Source organism: Corvus cornix, chromosome 5 (assembly GCF_000738735.6).
Source record: "Corvus cornix cornix isolate S_Up_H32 chromosome 5, ASM73873v5, whole genome shotgun sequence".
Taxonomy (NCBI): Eukaryota; Metazoa; Chordata; class Aves; order Passeriformes; family Corvidae; genus Corvus; species Corvus cornix.
The window spans coordinates 37,685,214-37,702,000 of NC_046335.1; the positions used below are offsets into that span (position 1 = coordinate 37,685,214).

General features: G+C 45.5%; 1 protein-coding gene across 4 annotated transcripts in view; it reads right to left on the reverse strand.

Moving 5' to 3' along the window:
- Positions 1-4,285: 4,285 nt before the first annotated feature.
- The window catches only part of TYRO3 (TYRO3 protein tyrosine kinase), a 41,781-nt gene continuing 29,279 nt past the window's right edge, over positions 4,286-16,787 (reverse strand). For all 4 annotated transcript variants that reach the window (XM_039553381.1, XM_039553382.1, XM_010413877.4 and 1 more), the window contains 7 exons: positions 15,681-15,761; positions 13,933-14,025; positions 13,094-13,215; positions 12,677-12,786; positions 11,084-11,243; positions 9,599-9,735; positions 4,286-6,734 (listed from right to left, as the gene is read on the reverse strand). In XM_039553381.1, coding sequence (XP_039409315.1) covers positions 6,359-6,734; positions 9,599-9,735; positions 11,084-11,243; positions 12,677-12,786; positions 13,094-13,215; positions 13,933-14,025; positions 15,681-15,761 — 1,079 coding nt within the window. In that variant the 3' untranslated portion in view covers positions 4,286-6,358. The remainder of the gene's footprint in view (positions 6,735-9,598; positions 9,736-11,083; positions 11,244-12,676; positions 12,787-13,093; positions 13,216-13,932; positions 14,026-15,680; positions 15,762-16,787) is intronic.

The window sequence follows — 16,787 nt, forward strand, 5'->3', positions numbered from 1 at the left end:
CCCTACCCTACAGCTCGACAGAGCTCAGCATACTGGCAATATTTCCTGGAGTATATTAAGAGAGGAAACAGAGAAGTACTGAGCCATGCTAATTTCTGCTATAAATGAATGGGTTCAGCCCCTCTCATTTGGCTCATTGCCTGATGATGCCTGCAGAAAAACTCACTGGCTGGTAGGGCAGCAGCCCTGAGCAATTTCAGTGGTGACCCAGGGAGACTTCATCAATAGGTGGAAAATATGGGAAAGATTTCACATAGTGAGCCTGATCATTGCCTCAGGTACAGCCCAGCATATCAGCTTCAATGGAAGTGCATTGGCGTAATTGGGAGTGTTGGCAGAAAAGCTGGAGTGAATCAGACAAGGGGGAGGGAGTGTGAGAAGTCACCGGCTGTTTGCTCTGCCAGAGATTTCCACCCCCACAGCAGTGCTGGTAGAAACATGTGCCTGTGCTTCATCCTTTTCTGTGCATCATCAGCTACATCTTCGCTACCCTCAGCAGCGCCACCCTGGCTGATGGGGTCCCCAATTACAGCAGAGAGGGAGCAAACAAATATTGGGGAGAGGATCTTAAACTGCCCCGGCTGTCTGATGAGATGCCAAGCCTTGAACTTCAGATTTGACACAGGTTTGTTTTTTTACTTAGCAGGGGTTCTGGCAACAGCGAAGTGTCTGCTTCTTTCTGGAATGCAGTTTGGGTCCCCTGCATAAGCCCCAAATGTGCATCTTCCTTTGCCCTTACACCCTGCAGCTCAGGTTTAAGGTTCATGGTCAACAAAAGGCTATTAAAGCTCAGTCCCTCCTCATATGCCTTGCCACATGCCTGCACAGTATTTCTGCTCCTCTTTCTCTTTGTGTATCTTTGTGTAAGAAGTGGGATTCTGTAGACAAATAATACCAGGAAATGTATTAATTAGCCCTGAACCTTGCCTGATGTTGGGGAGGCATGCTGCTTTACATCATCTAGCAGTGTGAACCTTGGGGGGTTTTAGCTTCTTTAAACGTAATTTAATAAGAAGGAACAGTGAGAGGCAGCAGCAAGTGACCAAAGGGCTCTCTGCTCTGGCTAGCACCGTGTCACACAAGCTAAAGTCGCTGTCGCAGAGGCATTCATTGGCAGAACAGAAGTAGAGAGGCAGCAGCAGTCTCCCACTCAGGTAATGACAGGGTAGCAGCCAGGATCATTGTCTTATATATTAACTAAGAAAGCAGAGACCTTCTGAATTTGCTGCACTGCCATGTTGCAGTGTACAGTCTGCTTCTCTCCAATGATCCACTGCTTCTTTCAGCTCCCCCTTTCTGTCACATTTACTGGCACTGTATGTTTATCATTGCAGCATGTGCTGCAATCTCCTGTACTCCAGCTGGATCATCTGTGCATGCAAGCCCTCTTTCTTTGTCACGAATTTCTGCTTCCTTACGCCACAGGCTGGCAAGAGCCAGCTCCTATAAAGACTCTTCTGGAAACTAGTCCAGTTCCATAAAATCTATACTGAACTGAGCAAAGCTTAAATCAACAAGTGCCATCTATTTCCTGGGGTCACACATTTCTTTCAGTTCTATTTTGAGCCAATGAAAAGAATCTGGAGGAAACAAAAGCTGTTTAGATACCTTCTGTGCTGCTGAAATACCTGTTTCCTAATTTCAGTCCTACTGTCAAATATAACCAAAAGATGTTCTGTTTCACGTAACTGCAGTTGGGAGTGACTTGGCTTGGTGTGCCTCAAGCTGGAGGATCCATGGAGTAATTAGGAAGTGAGGAGTCAATCATCTTTGTTGTTGCTAGACCTCAGTGCAGTGACTGAGGTCTGATTCATACTGACGCTGAGTTCCTTTCGTATGACAGAAAATGCAATCAAAACCCATGTCCATCGGTCTTTTCTGTTCTTGGACTAAGTAATTGATTTCTAGCTCTGTTTCCCATGGTAACAAGGCTCTCTGATCACCAGCTGCATGTGTTGGCCCTAATAGCTTTTGAATCCACTGCTTTATTTCAGCCAAATGTGATGGCAAGATTGAGATCTGAAGGATAATTAAGTTCCTACAAGTTTTCTGAGAAAAGTCTGCATGTGGCAGACCCTATTACTTCCACATCAGTACCTTCACTGCAGATGGAAATTCAATGAGTATTGGGCACCAGAGACTCCACCAAGGGAAAAGGTCATGTAAGAACCTTACGTAGGGGCAAGCTTCACCCAGGGCTTGCAATCACCCATTGGATCCAAATCCACAGGAATACAGTGTTTGTAGAAAAACTTGCTGTTTTAAGGGAGCACAGCAGGTGTGAAATAACAAATCAGTTCCACACAGAAATCCCTGGTAAAAAATAAGAGGATTTACATAAGTTGGTGATTGTTGAGCATCAGAGGAGGATAAATACTACCAGCAATGTACAGAATGTAAATCAGGAAAATATCTACGTGCAAATATTGTTCCTTTCACTGATCAATGAGACTCAGATTTTTACTCAAAATTAATTGCATTTCACTTCAAGGGAGTGTTTTTTACAGAGTCAAGACTTCAACACTTCCCTCTAAACACAGGTCAAGAAGGAAGGTGGCTGCTCGCAGGGTAGTTGTGCAGTAGCTCCAAGGTATATCCATGCACTCACTGCAAGCACCTGCTGAGCGGTCAGCCCTGAACACAAGATTCCCCACACTGATGAGGTACTGGATCAGGCTGGAGCATCCCCATATCTGCAGGCTGACCTGCCAGCACAGCCCACAGTCTGAGGCTCATCAGTCAGCCCTGGCACTGGAGGTGACAGGGGCATGTCTCCTCATGCACTAACTACCCCTACACAACACAGGCAGTGCTGTGAGCTTCTGCTGTGCTCTTGCTAGGTTCTGTGGGGTCATGCTGCCTCACAACTTAGCTGGTAACTGCCCCGAGTGGCTTGAGTCTCTGTTAAAAAGAAGGAGACCCTGTCTCATCCTCCAGGAGATGTGGATGAAGGAGTGTGGTCAGGCTTACCCGTATGGGACAGAAGTTGCTTCAGCATAAACATGCACATGTCGGCCATCCCACTGCCCCAGCAGACTGGGCAAGGGCTGCTGCTTGGGAAGATGGGAGGGACTGCACTGTTGTACTGGGATGGTGGAAAAAATGGGTGGTTGTGGGAGAAACATTTTGTTTATTTAGGAAACGGTGTGCTAGGCTGGTGCCTCAATCAGAGCTGTTAGGCTGCAGCTTCCCTGGGGTCAGGATCACAGTGATGTCTCCAAACAGACGCAGGGCCAGGTCAGCTCTGTACATCCTCTTTGTGATTTAAGAGCAGAACACTGCAGGGCACCTGGGGTGGACCAGAGCACCTCATCCTTTACCAAAACACACAGCCAGCCCCCACCTCCAACACCTGCTCGGTCCCATCTGAGGCAATGCCCTCTCTGTTCTGGTATGTCATATATAAAATTTCACATTCTGCTTTCCAACTCCCTCTTGACAGCTCATCCCATATGTCCCCATTTTAAAATCTCCTTCCCTCACTCTTTTTTCACTAGTTCTTCTGGTGTTGCCTCTCCCACCCACAACACAGCCTCATTTGTACCTGGTCTGTCCAGGCTTGTATGCAAAAGGATTAAATCATCATTTGAACCAGATCTAAGGGACATCACTGGGCACTGGAACCCAAAAATATTAACTAAATCATCTGCTTCATGCTTCAGAAGTCGTTTTTCCTGCATTGCAGATGGGGGGTGAGCGCTTGTGCAGTTTCCCATCACTCTTCCTCTCTGTGTGAGCTGCAGGCAGAGGGCGTGCAGCATGCTGCTTGCTTGTGAAGAATAAAAGCATGAGGTACACCTTTTCTTCTCTGCAAGCTGGAAACCCAGGGGCTCTTTTATGTTGTGCTTGGAACATTTGAGTCAGGAGCTGAATTTTACCCACTGCCCCCAAACCTCTCTTCCACTGAGAGTACTGGCAGCAGTTAGATGGGTGCACACGACAATTTTCAGGGAGGAACTGATGCAAAGGTCTTGCATTCCCGGGTAGGAAGCAGCACATCCCAGTAAGGGCTTTTCTGCAGGTTCCTACAAAGCGGTGGCCACAGAGTCTGTCTCTTTCTGGAACCTATGGCCCGTACCCATCAGATTTTGGTCTTCACAATCTCAAGGCTGGAGCAATGCAGAGTAACTGTCCCTTGGGCAGGCCAAACATGTTCTCTGCCTCCAAGAAGTAGCCCAACCATGCTCAGTGAAGGTAGAAAGATGATTTTCAGCTGGGGCTGACTATGACCCCACACAGATAGTGAGCATCATCACATGTTCTGCCACCAATAAGAGGCTGGGACTCAAACACAGTACAGGTTTTATTATTAAAAAATGCATAAAAACTAAAGACATGCTTCCCAGAGTTAGAATCTATATGTACATCTGCACTTCCTAGGCAGCTGCAGGGAGCATAGCCTTCTGCCCTCACGGCAAAAGTGCACTGCACAGGTTTTTGTCACCCTTTGTTAGGTGTTATCTTCTCTCCTGCAATTACAGCATTCCAGCTAAGTGAAGAGAAAACCCTGCACCGCCTGAGGTGTAAGATGGCAGAATTTTTATCTGTGACTGAGAAACCATACTGCATTTCTGGAGACACCTGTAGGACATCTCTGTTCAGTAGGAAACTTTACAGAAAGGACCCATGCCCAAGTCCCAGGCTGAAATTCCCCTTCCCTAGGAAGAGTTCTCACTAAGGGCTGAAACGTGACCTGAATTTTATAGTTAGACCCCAACCTTACAATAAGCAAATACTGGGTATAAAAGGGTGGAGTGTTCTCATACCAAGTCTGCAATCTCATTTGACTTTTTGGTCCCACCTTTGCCAACTCAGCAAATGCTGACATTTGTGGTATTAGTTTGAGGAAGTGCAATGTGGAATCCTAAGTAATACTGCCAAGTTTTCAGCGCAGTGAAAATAAAAGAAATTAAGATCTAGCAAATATTTACGATAAGTAGAGTAAGATGTAACTGCACTTCCTTGCTGGGAACCACTGCACAAAACAAATGCTGATTTATAGTAAAATATTAAATTATTAAAAACCACACAAGCACTTGCAGTTACAGTGAGTCAGACATGCTGATTGGAAAACAAAACAAAACCCAAAGAGCAAACCCATTAATTTTGCCCCATCTGGAAGGCTGCAGTGATACTACTCCATGTTTTATGCGACTTTTACAGCATGCCAGAAAACCTCCTCAATAGGAAGGCCAGTGGTTCTCAAGCTTTTTCATCATGAAGCGTCTCTCTTCAGAAAGAGATCTCCCACTTGATCCCTTCTCCCAACACGCACATCTTCCTGAAACTGATTTCACATGTCACTATAGCAGCTACAGTTCCTGGTTATTTGAAGAAGTCATAGGACTAATAAAGAGAATGATTTAAAGGATCCACTTTTGAAGCAAATGCTGAATCCCACTCCTGCTGAAACTGAGCAAGTCTGTCATTCTGTATCTCAGTCTTCTTCCTCTCCTGGAGGGCAGTACTTAGCATTAATTAGCACTGTTTCCCCATACTGCTGTTAAGTCCTCTCTACACTGCTTCCTTTCCATCCCTTTGAAGTTGGATTCTGCCCGAACACAAGCCAGCTGCTCTCCCTCCCTTTGCATTTTAATGTCAGCTGCAAGTCTAGTCAGGCCTGAACTGGCATTAAACAGAAGAAAAAGAAAGACATAAAAAAGGTACATGGGGAGAAGAGGAATGCTGGATTTTCATTTTTTTTCTGATTTCCTTGCTCACCAAAATGTCTGAGACTCTTAAAAGAGCCCTGGACTGAGGAAGTGGCAACTGGCACTGCATGGAATGAGCCAGATGTTCAAATTCAGTGCTGGGTAGGAGCAGATCCGCTGATCAGTTTGAGAACCACTGAGGTAGGCAACAAGTCTAGGCAGTACTGCTGAGTGAACACGAGGGGAATTTTGCCCTCTTGTCCTGAATGACAGTATAAATACCCACTACTGCTTTCAGAGGTACCAGTCCCAAAGTCACGCAGCCAGGACTGAAGACAACATCTACACAAGAGCAAGCACTGACTGAACAGAAGGTATATTGAGCTCTGCTCCAGCATTCAGTGAGAAGGAGCAGAGCACAGACTCTGACTGCTGCCTTAGCTCTGAACTCCTTTCAGCAGGATGTGGTCACCCTGTAATCCTACTGCCTCCCTCCCCCAAATCCAAGGGGTTGTTTGGGTTGCAGTTCTTCCAAGCTATTTGCCACTGCAGCCCACACAGGTGGTGAAAGCTACAAAAGCTGCCCAAGAGCCCTGGCCAGTGCTGTTCAAAGCCATTCCAGATCTGGCATCAGAGCTCCAGGAGACACAGCACCATGCTGCACACATCCAGTCCCAGGGAAGCAGAGTGTCACTGTTATGTACAGGCTAGCAACTTTTCTCTCCTTCTGTCTCTAGCTCATACAGAAGGCTTTTGTCCTCCCCTTCTTGTCCATCTGGATGCCTTTCACTGTCAGCATCATCTCCAAGGCACAAGGGGCTCATAATGTAGCGATAGTCACTTGTGACAGCAGCAGCTGCCCCAGCAACAGTCTCTTCAGCATCCATATTTCCAAAGGAGGTGTGCAGGGCAGGGTCACTTGCAGATGTCTCTTTGTCCTTCCCAATGTTGACATAGAGAGGATCTTGACTGGAAGAGAGTGTGGACATCCTCCCACGAATCATTTCCAGCTGGGACCGGAGCACTCCAAAGCTGGGGCGTAGCTTGGGCTCAGGATGCCAACATCTACACATGAGATCATAGCTGCAACATAGAGGGAGACGAGAGCACTGAGAAGCGGAGCAGCCATGCCCTGCACCTCTGAACAGGAGCTCTGGGCAGTGAAGCTTAAAAAAACACCGATGCTTCCCCCAAAACCTATCAGCTTTGGCCTTGCACAAGTGGCACAGCATGGATGGCCATTATGGATCTAATTTCTTGTTTCTTTCCATTTTCAAGGGCATTCTCCCTTTGGTCAAAATAGTTATTTAGACAGTATCAAAAACCCCAAAAGCCCTGTCAAAGTATACTGAATTTCGTGGTAAGGCCCTTGTTCTGCTGTCTCTAGGGAGCTAGAATAGGACCGTGAGTGTGACATCACCTAGTAATAGCTTTTGAATTTATTCACAAAATAGCACACTCACAATCTCTGCCACAGCTGAAGCCATCCCTCCAAATTCTAGTTTGTCATATATATATCAAGAGCAGATAAATCACAGGAAGAAAACAAAGATCAAGCTGTGGGAGGTGCATGTTATTTCCAGAGTATTCTTTCTTTCGTGCCATGTTAACTCAGCACTCCCAGAGTAACAGAAGTGTGCTGCTGTTGCTGCCTGACAGGATGTCAACAGGACTGGAAAAAGGCACACTGGGTTTGTTTAGAGGGCTATTAAAGAATGGACAACGCTGGAAGAGGGATGCTGAAATGGCCTTTCAACTACAGAGGTAACACCCCTGCGCAGAAGACATGTTCAGGGCCATTACCAGGCCCAGGTCCCATCCTGCAGCCTTTCTCCTATGGTCAAACGCCAGCTACCTCAGCTCTGGCTGCCCCAGGGCCAGCATGAGGAGACAATCACTGGCTCTGCTGGCCCGTGCTTGGCCAAAGGAAGGGGAGCTCTTGTGCCCTGCGGCCACGTTCACAGCTCAGTGTCTGTGCTGGCTGCCCTCCTGCCGGCCAGGCCTCCGGCCGGAGCACTGCGCTGGAGCACGGCCAGAGCCATTGTCCTGCTCCTCTTTGTGCATCACCCACAAGACTGGCAGCTGCATTCCTATGGTGTTATTGTTGCCAGTTTTTCAGGGAACAGGAACAAAGCACAGTGCTGGCACTGAAAAACACTGCATACAAATGAACCTCAGTTAAACTTGTAAATGGAAAAAAATCTGATATGGCCTTTACTGGGAAATAAAGCATTTAATGATGGGTTTTATTTTACTTCTTATATTCCTTGCTTGTGATCAGATTCACAAGACTGTTGATCTCACACTACTTTTACAGAAAGCTTCTATGATTCAGTTGCCTTAATCCTGATTTACATCCCTTACAAACAGTAGAAATAATTCTAAATGCTGCAGATAAAAGAGAAACTTCCAATTCTGTGGCACCAAATTAAATACTTTTTTTCACCCTTGCTGTCATTCATTTGAAGGAAAAGTAGAAAACTACTGACTGTACTGAATCAGCCCAAAAGTCCATTTGCCCCAGCACCCTATGACTGACAGAGCCCAGTAGCTTGGGGAAAGCATGTAAGCTGAGGGTGAGTATGTAGTGAGATCTTTCTGGTATTCTCTCAGGTCTCAATAACCTACAGCTACAGGACCTCACAAAACAGTGGTTGTACCTTTTCAGTAGTTTTTGATGGATTTTTCTCCAATGCCTACCTAGTAGGTTTTTGAGTCTCTTCTCTACTTTCTGCATCTCTAACATCCTACAGCCATAAGCTCCACAACTTGGAACCAAAGCTACTCAGAGCAGTCAAGATGCAGACATGTAATGAATTTAAGCAGTGATAAAACAATGTTTTCATTTATACTCAGTAAAAGTTAAAACAAACTGCTGAGAAGGTAAAGTGTACAGCTTCAGTAACAGGAGTACAGATTATTCCCTATGTGGAAAAAAAGAAAAATGAAAAAGCAACCACATGAAATAATCCACCATCAGAGCAGGGGGGAAGAGGGAGGAAAGAGGACTTAGATCACTAAAGTCAGTGCTTATAGTTATGTCTTGCTTTGGGCACAACACACAGAAAACAGACTTTCTTGGGCCTCAGTGAAATGATTTCACCTTGTCCGGACAAGGCAAGTTTTTACCCTGGGATAAGTTATGGTGACACTCCCTGGGAGACCTCAGCCCTATGTGAGGAGACCAGGAATCTCCAACCAACACTCATGGAAGAAGGATTCCTGAGCAAACACTTCATGTGACCTGCTGGCCAAGAGTGATCCCTTGGCAGCAGGATTAAGGCAGGAGCACAAGCTGCAGCATGTGGCTACCTGCTGCCCTGTGAATTACCTAGGTCCTTCCTGTAAGTCTGACAATGTCTGCAGTCAGAATCTTCAAGACTGTCCTGGATTAGTTTCCAGATGTAATTTAAGGTGGGACACTGATCTACACAACTTTAGGTTGTCCTATCTGCTCTCTTCTCTTTCAGCCTGCTATTTCTGAGAGCAGTAGATTACAAATTTTGAAAACAGGGCCAAGCTTTCAAAGACACATGAAGGCCACTGCCTCCACAATCCACTTTCCTTATAGTCTTGCTGGATTGCCTCTCTATTCAGCCCTCAGGGTGTGCCATGGAACTCATCCCTTTGCTCAGATGCTGGCCTGAGAAGGCAGGGTTCAGTGATTCTGGAAACACAGTTACAGTTTCCACAAAGCCAAGAACTGCTAATGCTGACACTGTTTAAACCCTTGAGCCAAGTTAGCTGCTTGTGCAGTTACTACAGGTTCCTGGGAGCTCTGCCAGCAAAGAGTATCTAGTATCTAACCCAGAGACTTTCTAGTGAATGGCTCTGTGTACTGGAAAGTGGATAAATTCAGATCAGCATCCCAGCCAGCTGCCCCTGTTTCCTTCCAGTGAGCCAAACTTCTCAAGAAATCGTATGTCAGCAGGGTGAGGAGTACTCACACATCTTCCAGGCACTCCGGGGGCTGTTTCAGCCTGTTTCCACTGATGAGGTAGTTGTAGATTTCTGCATTCTCAATGCCAGCATAAGGGGTTTGCCCTCGGGTCACAATCTCCCACATGGTCACCCCAAATGCCCACTGAAAGAGAACAGCACACAAAACAAGTGAACAGACCGTTCCCTGCTCGCTGGGGTTGGTTTCAGTATGCTCAGACCGTGCTGGGTAATGTCATCTGAGCAGCAGTGATGCAAGGACTATCCAAACTCTAGCTGGAAAACAGAAATGACCCACCAGATGCTACTGATGCTGACACATCATCTTAGGAGACAGCTGAAGGCCCTGCCCGGCCCCATCCTGCAGTGGAGCGGGGGAAGATTTGGGAGCTACTCCTGTCTTCTACCTGCAAACCTCTCCTACTTCTGGTTCTCTAAGGTATGTGGTATCAGTTTGTTGGTTCCCAGCTACAAGAAGATTTTGGTTTAGGGCTCACAAGTCAGTTTCTTAATTCATTTAACCAGATTCTGAGTTCCTAGTAATATACAGGTACAACTGAAAGCAGAGTTTAGCCAATAAGCAGGGCAAGGAACAAACCACTTATGGCTCACATTCATTCCTGCTCTACTCTGCACAGTTGTACATTTCATCTAAACTGCAAGGTTTGTGAGGGTAAAAAATTATTATTTTCATAAGCAAACCCCTGTCCAGTGTCTAGTGTAAACTGGCTGAATTAGTGACCCCCAATCACTAAACACTGTCCACAGTGAATGCAGCAATGGCTGGGCAACACAGTAGCCACATTAGAAGGCACTCCTGGTTATCTGTTCAAGGACATCGTGACAGGGATAACTGGAAAGGCAAGTCCACAGGACTGAAGGACAAAACTAGTTTGAAAATAGATCAAAAGGCAGCAAGGAAGAGGGAAGATGGTATCAGAAAAAAAAATCCCAAAAGAAAAATAAGTAACAATTTCAGATGAATGGGTTTAGCCTCGCTCCCCAGGGGCAAAGTTACAGGGAGTGTCTAAGCACTGATGTATTCAGATCTATGGAGTTCTGCCAATGCCTTCTGCAGCACAGAGTACCTTTGCTGCACTTGTACATAAGTGTGTGGGTTACATGCATTTCAAATGTCACCTTCAAACTGTCAGGCAGAAGAGAGAGGACAAAGAGTAAGAGAGAAGAAACTGCATAGAGAGAGGAAAAGGAAGAGAAGGAGGGGAAAAGTGAAGAGGAGGATGGGGATAAACACTGAAAAATAAAGGACAAAAGGACAACAAGAAGAAAAGGGTTGATGTCTTCTGCCATTAACCACTCTCCTATATTTTTAGCCTTGAGTTCTGACAGCACCCAAGGCAGAGGTAGCACCATTCCTCAAACACAAGGTCAACTCCCTTTCCTATCACCAGGGCCTTTTCCTACCCTCAGAGGGACTCCTCCACTTTAGCAGGAGTACAAGTGGTCCCCAAAGGCACTAGAGCAAACCTCACCACATCGCTGTGCGTTGTGTACAGATTGTCTGCCAGACTTTCCAGAGCAAGCCACTTCACTGGCAGCTTGGAGGCACAACCCTGGCGGTAATAGTCTCCACTGTAGATTTTCTTAGAAAGTCCGAAGTCTGCAACACTCACGTTCATGTTCTCATCCAACCTATGGGAAAGTTTTCACAATTGAGGAAAGGAAAGCATTTATTTGCTACCTCAGGCAAAAAAAAAAAAAGTTCAGAGAACTGAGGTATATAGTTCACCAAGTATTACACAAAAAGTGAATGATTTCATCTACTTGGTGACCAATGTGAAGTAGCTTAGTGGTCTCAAACTAGTTCCTTCAGACTAACAGGGAAATAATTATGAGTAAGGAAGTGGCTATGTTCAGATGGTCTACTCTCTTACACACACAAAAGAAATTCAGCTACTTTCTGTCGTTTCCAAGATTATCAGAGCACATCTGCAATACTCACTGCTATCACCAAGGCCTGCATCCCATATTGGCAATAAGAAAACACCATAAGGTGATTGCCTAGACTGCCTGTTAAAACTGCTTGAACTAGATCTGCAACATCTTCTCTCCAGGCCTAGTTACTGTCCTAAATTGCTCTGTCACCCTCTTAAACCTATACACGTTGGCAGATAGTCCAAGTAAAGCCCACAACGACTTCATGCTCCCGGGCCTCATAAAGGACCCCCTGCTTTCCCCAGAAGATATGCTGAAACAGGCATTCGGCTTCCTCTGGAGGATGTCTACAAAAATAGAAAATCAGTATGGGTTCCTCATAAATGTCAAAGCAGGCTAACCCATCATTTTTCATCATGACTTTATCAGGCTCTTTGTCTGTACATCTGGACATTAAAATGCCTTTGGAAATCTGTGTCTCATCATGGATTTTATTGGTTGTTGTGGTTTTGTTCAGAGGCAGAGTTCTGTTCTCACAATGAGTTGTTCCTTACTCCATTCTCAGGGAAGAAGCCAAGTGGAAAGGATAAAAAAAGGACTTTTCTTCCTTTCAAAGCAGTCAAGGTAGTTTGGTGTCAAGAACAGTGAAGTGGGGTCATACGGTGTGCTCACCATGCGATTATTTTTAAAGGCATTCTCCACAAGCTTTCAAGGAAACTACAATTCTTATATTGTGATAATCAAGTCCTCAAAATAGATACCAGAAATACAGACTTCAGGATACCATGAAAGTTCTTTTCTACTAACACAGCCAAACCCATTCCCTCCTGTTATTTTATAATGTGGAACAAAAAGCCTATGCTGACACACAGCCACTAGAGTGGCTAATTACAAACATGTATTGTAATCAGCTCTATGAAACTTTATGTGCAGACCAATGATGGCAAAGTTCCTTATAAAAAGGGTCTGTTTGAAAGCTCAGTGGGACTTTAGGAGTTGCTCCCTGCTCCCAGCAGCCCCACCACACACCCCACCACAATGACCCTGACTCCCCTATGTCTATTGTCACTTAAATGCAAAGATCAGCATTCTTAGACAGGACCCCTCACGCTTCTGTCATGCAAAAGGTTTTTCATCCCTCCCTCACCCACTGTGGTCTTTCTCTTCTCTGAAACTCATGAGTCACTTACATGCAGTTCCGAGCTGCAAGGTCCCTGTGTATGAAATTTTTTGAGCTCAAGTACTCCATCCCACTGGCAATGTCAATCATGAACTTGAGGAGTGTCTGAACAGGCAAGTTCTGTAAGAAAGAACAGTTTAGCTTCTGCTACTGGAGGCTTTCAAGCACGTATGACAAAACTGCAAGGTTTGCTGCCACTTTACAGAGCAGGGATGGGGGACATAGGGAGGGGATGGGATAGAATGGAGGAGCTGGGCCTCAACATGCATGGAAGGAAATGCTTTAAGATCACATCTCACGACTTTCTCTGGTATTAAAATCCAATCATCTGCCAGTGCCTTTGGGAGACCAATCCTGAGCTTCTCCAAATACATTCTCCGAAAATCCCTACCCTCCCAGAAGGAATTCTACAGTAAGACAGACTTACAAATGGGTTTTCCCCAATTCGTGACATCAGCAGAAAAGCATGGAGGTCTCCGTGCTTCATGAAGGGCAGGATCACCATGGGAATTGGGAGACGGCCCTTGGGACGGCTTCGTAGACTGACTCCTGATGAGGACACACACAGTGAAAGGGCGTTAGCGAACAGACCACTCCCAGGGCCATCTCACAGGCTGCTGCACCTTCCTCTTACAGATCTGGAGGAAAATGTGCCATTTTGGTGGGTAGATTCCATGCCCCAAGCTTCTATGACTTTATGCCAGGAGGTGGTAAAATGCCTCTAACCCTGTTTACTTCAGAGGCTGTACTAAGAGCCTAGTGCCTCTCAGCTCGTCTTGCAGGACCAACTACAGATGTTTCTAGGATCACTCCAGACCAGACAGCCCCAACCCCACGCTCTGCAGAGCAATCTCCACTTCTGGAAAATACCTGCACTCCAAAGTGTCCACCCACAAATGTCTTCTTCTTACTCAGTATTTTGGAAAGGCACAATCTTCCCTCCTATTTATAGACTACCAGCCCACCCGCTCACATTTCACAGCAGTTTAAACATGCCTCAGCCAGCCAAAGTCTCCCTGATTCATTTGCAAGAACCAAAGAAACGGCTTAAATAGGAGATGGTTGTTACTGGTGTGTGAGGGCAGGTGTGGGGAGCATTGCACAGACTCCAACTCCCTCTGGGCCTGGGAAGGAGCAGTGCTGACCTGTGCAGGACTCCAGGCAGCACAGAGGAGGCTGCACCAGCACTGCTGGGGGGAGTGAGGCTGTGTGGGATAATGCAGGAACAGGAGGTGCCCTGTGGCACGAGCAGCAGCGCTGTCTTACCGATCAGTTTGGTGACGTGAGGGTGGTCAAACTCCTTCATACAGGCAGCCTCTCGCAGGAACTCCTCAATGTCAGTCGAGGTGAAGATGTCCGCTGGAAAAAGTGACTGTAAGTTTGCTTTCCTTGTAGGTGGCTCCAAGGGACTTTACAAATAATGATTATCAAAAGCTTGTTCTTTGTGGCACAACACATCTTCTCAGAGCTATAGCTAGATAAGCCATTTTACAACAAAGCAGAGCCTGACTCTCTCTCCTGGGATGGGCAGCAGTAAGCACATTATCAGGGACATCTGGTAAATTGGTTCTTGGCAGAGTAAAGACCCACTGGTTAGCAGCTCTTTTCTCAGTAAGAACTTTCCTTGGAAGCTGTGCAAACTGTGTGGGGGTTAAAGATGTAAGAATTAATTAGGTAAAAGAACCTAAACAACAAATGTCAGGGAGAGGAGACACCACACAAATGAAAGAAAATGTTGAAACTGAGGAGATGGCCTTGGAGCCCCTGACTGGCACAGCAGGGCCCAATTCATCTCTGACAAGGATGGCATGAAGGATCAATGCTTTTATGTCTCTTAGCACGATTGAGTCTTGTAAGGTGCTAGAGCTAAGATTTCTTAAATAACCACACTACCAGACAGCTTGGGCCAAATTCAGCAGTGACATACATCAGAAAAATTTTGGACTAAATTATTTCTCATTGCTATGAGTCCAGATTTATGGAAATATATCAATATAATCAAGAAGCATCCCAGTCGACTAATTCCACCACTGCTGCTGAATTTAGCAAGAGTCCTCCAGTCCTGCTGCAAGATCAGACTCAGACCTGTAGGGGAGTATTCACATTATCTGCTTTAGGCAAGTAATTTCAATATGATTCAGAAGACAAAACGGAGATTCCCTTTTTACAGTCAATGAAGAAAGGAAGGTGCCTCTGGAGGCTGACAGATTGTTCCTAAGTTAGATGCCTGAAGGGAGACATTCTAACTACACAAAAGCTTGCAAACTGATTAGAATTATTGTTGAAACTGGATAAAATGATACAACTTACACTAGAATGGTATTAGTGTATTTAGTACAAGCTGTTATTCTATGAAGCAAACTGAGCTCCAGAGATAAGTGAGTGTGACTGCTTTCACTCAGTCACAGTTAATTTTTGCCTTACAGGCAAAAGGGATCAAATAAGGTAGGTTAACATATATAAACACATATATATTCATGTTTCCTTTGATTTATACCTATCTTTTAATTGCTTTTCTTGTCACAGACTTCTGCCTGATGAAAGTGTTAGTTGCCCTTGTTAGGTACACTCACCAAATGACAAATCAGATGGGAGCTGGATTGCTCAGTCAAATGTGCTGACTGAGTTAGCTTGTCACTGCATTCAGCCCAAACACTCTGTTTATTCCAGGCTACGTGCTTGCAGGAATACTGTCCTTTCACTGCTGAATTATTAGGGCAGAGCAGACCTGTCTGAGCTGTCTGTGCTGCATGATGTAGTGGTTTTGGTTGCATTCACCACGTGCTGTGTGCTGTAGAAGCAACTAAGGTGGTATAGGTCCTTTCCTGAAGACCGTCCACTACGAAAAGACTGACATGAAAGGGATGGGAGACAACATGGGTAGAATGGCTGAGTGGGAAGCTCAGAGAGGAATAAAGAGCATCAGGGATATTTGCTGAGAATAGGACAGACAACATTTAATCTTTCCAAGCTCTCTTTTCTTAAGTAATTCAGGCAGCCCTGCTTCCACATACCTTTCAGCATCTTCACTGCCACTTTCTGGAAAGAGCCATCATCTAGCTTCAGTAGTGCCTCTCGAACTGACCCAAACTCTCCTGTAAAATTATCAGAGTAGGCAATGAGGGAACAGCTTCTTGTGAAGAAAGTATGATTCACAGCAGGTTCACTTCAGGGGTCACTAGCAAAGAAGCTGAGTAACCATAAGAAATGCTTCATTTTTCATTCTGCAGTTCCAGACAGCAGCTTTCAGCATATGTGTGTCTAGAAGAGATATCACTACCAGCAGACAGGGATCACAGTGCTGGCAGTCCAGAAGGCAAAGGAAAACAAGAAGAGAAAAAAACAATCCCTGACCAGATAGATGATGCAGAGACAGAGTTTAGGCTGGGATCACAGGCAGACATTTCTGGGGAAGCCATATCATGAGGGACGAGTCTGAGTGAGCTTCTGTTCAGAGAGGAGGCCATTAGGTGGAGCAGCAAGTGGATGGGTTGGCTGAGGAAGCTCTCAGTATTGACAGCCATCAGAGCAGAGCAATGGTGCCAGGACTCAACCATTTGAGATACAGTCAGCCTTATCTCTCAGAACTCAGAGAATGACTTCTATGAATCACAGCTGACCAGAGAAAACATAGGAGTACCTACTTGTGTGTGAGTGATATGATGATTCACAGAAGGCAGTGTTTGCCCTGGTGTGTTCTCTAAGGGAGATAAGAGAAAATGCAACAGGCCAAAACTTCTTCAAAATATTTTAGCCTGAAGAAGCTTTATACCACAGCCTAACAGCCTCTTTGCATTAGATCTGCTCTCCCTAATTTTGTAACCACTTATCCCACCCAAAATGCACTAGTATGAGGAACTCTGACACTGAAAAGAAGAAAGCAAAATATGGCACTCAGGACACCTACCCCAGAAGCGTTATCTTTCCGCTAGCTTTTCACCAATGTCCTTCACTACTCTATGGCACGTGCTTACTTCACATAAACCATGAGCAGTGGATCTGACCACAAACCAGGAAAATGGGAAGGAACAAAGGTATTTTGTGCTGCTTCCATCCTATGGAGCTGTTGCTCAGCTGTAGAGTCAGCAGAGCCCAAGGTAACGCAGTTATGTCATCTTATA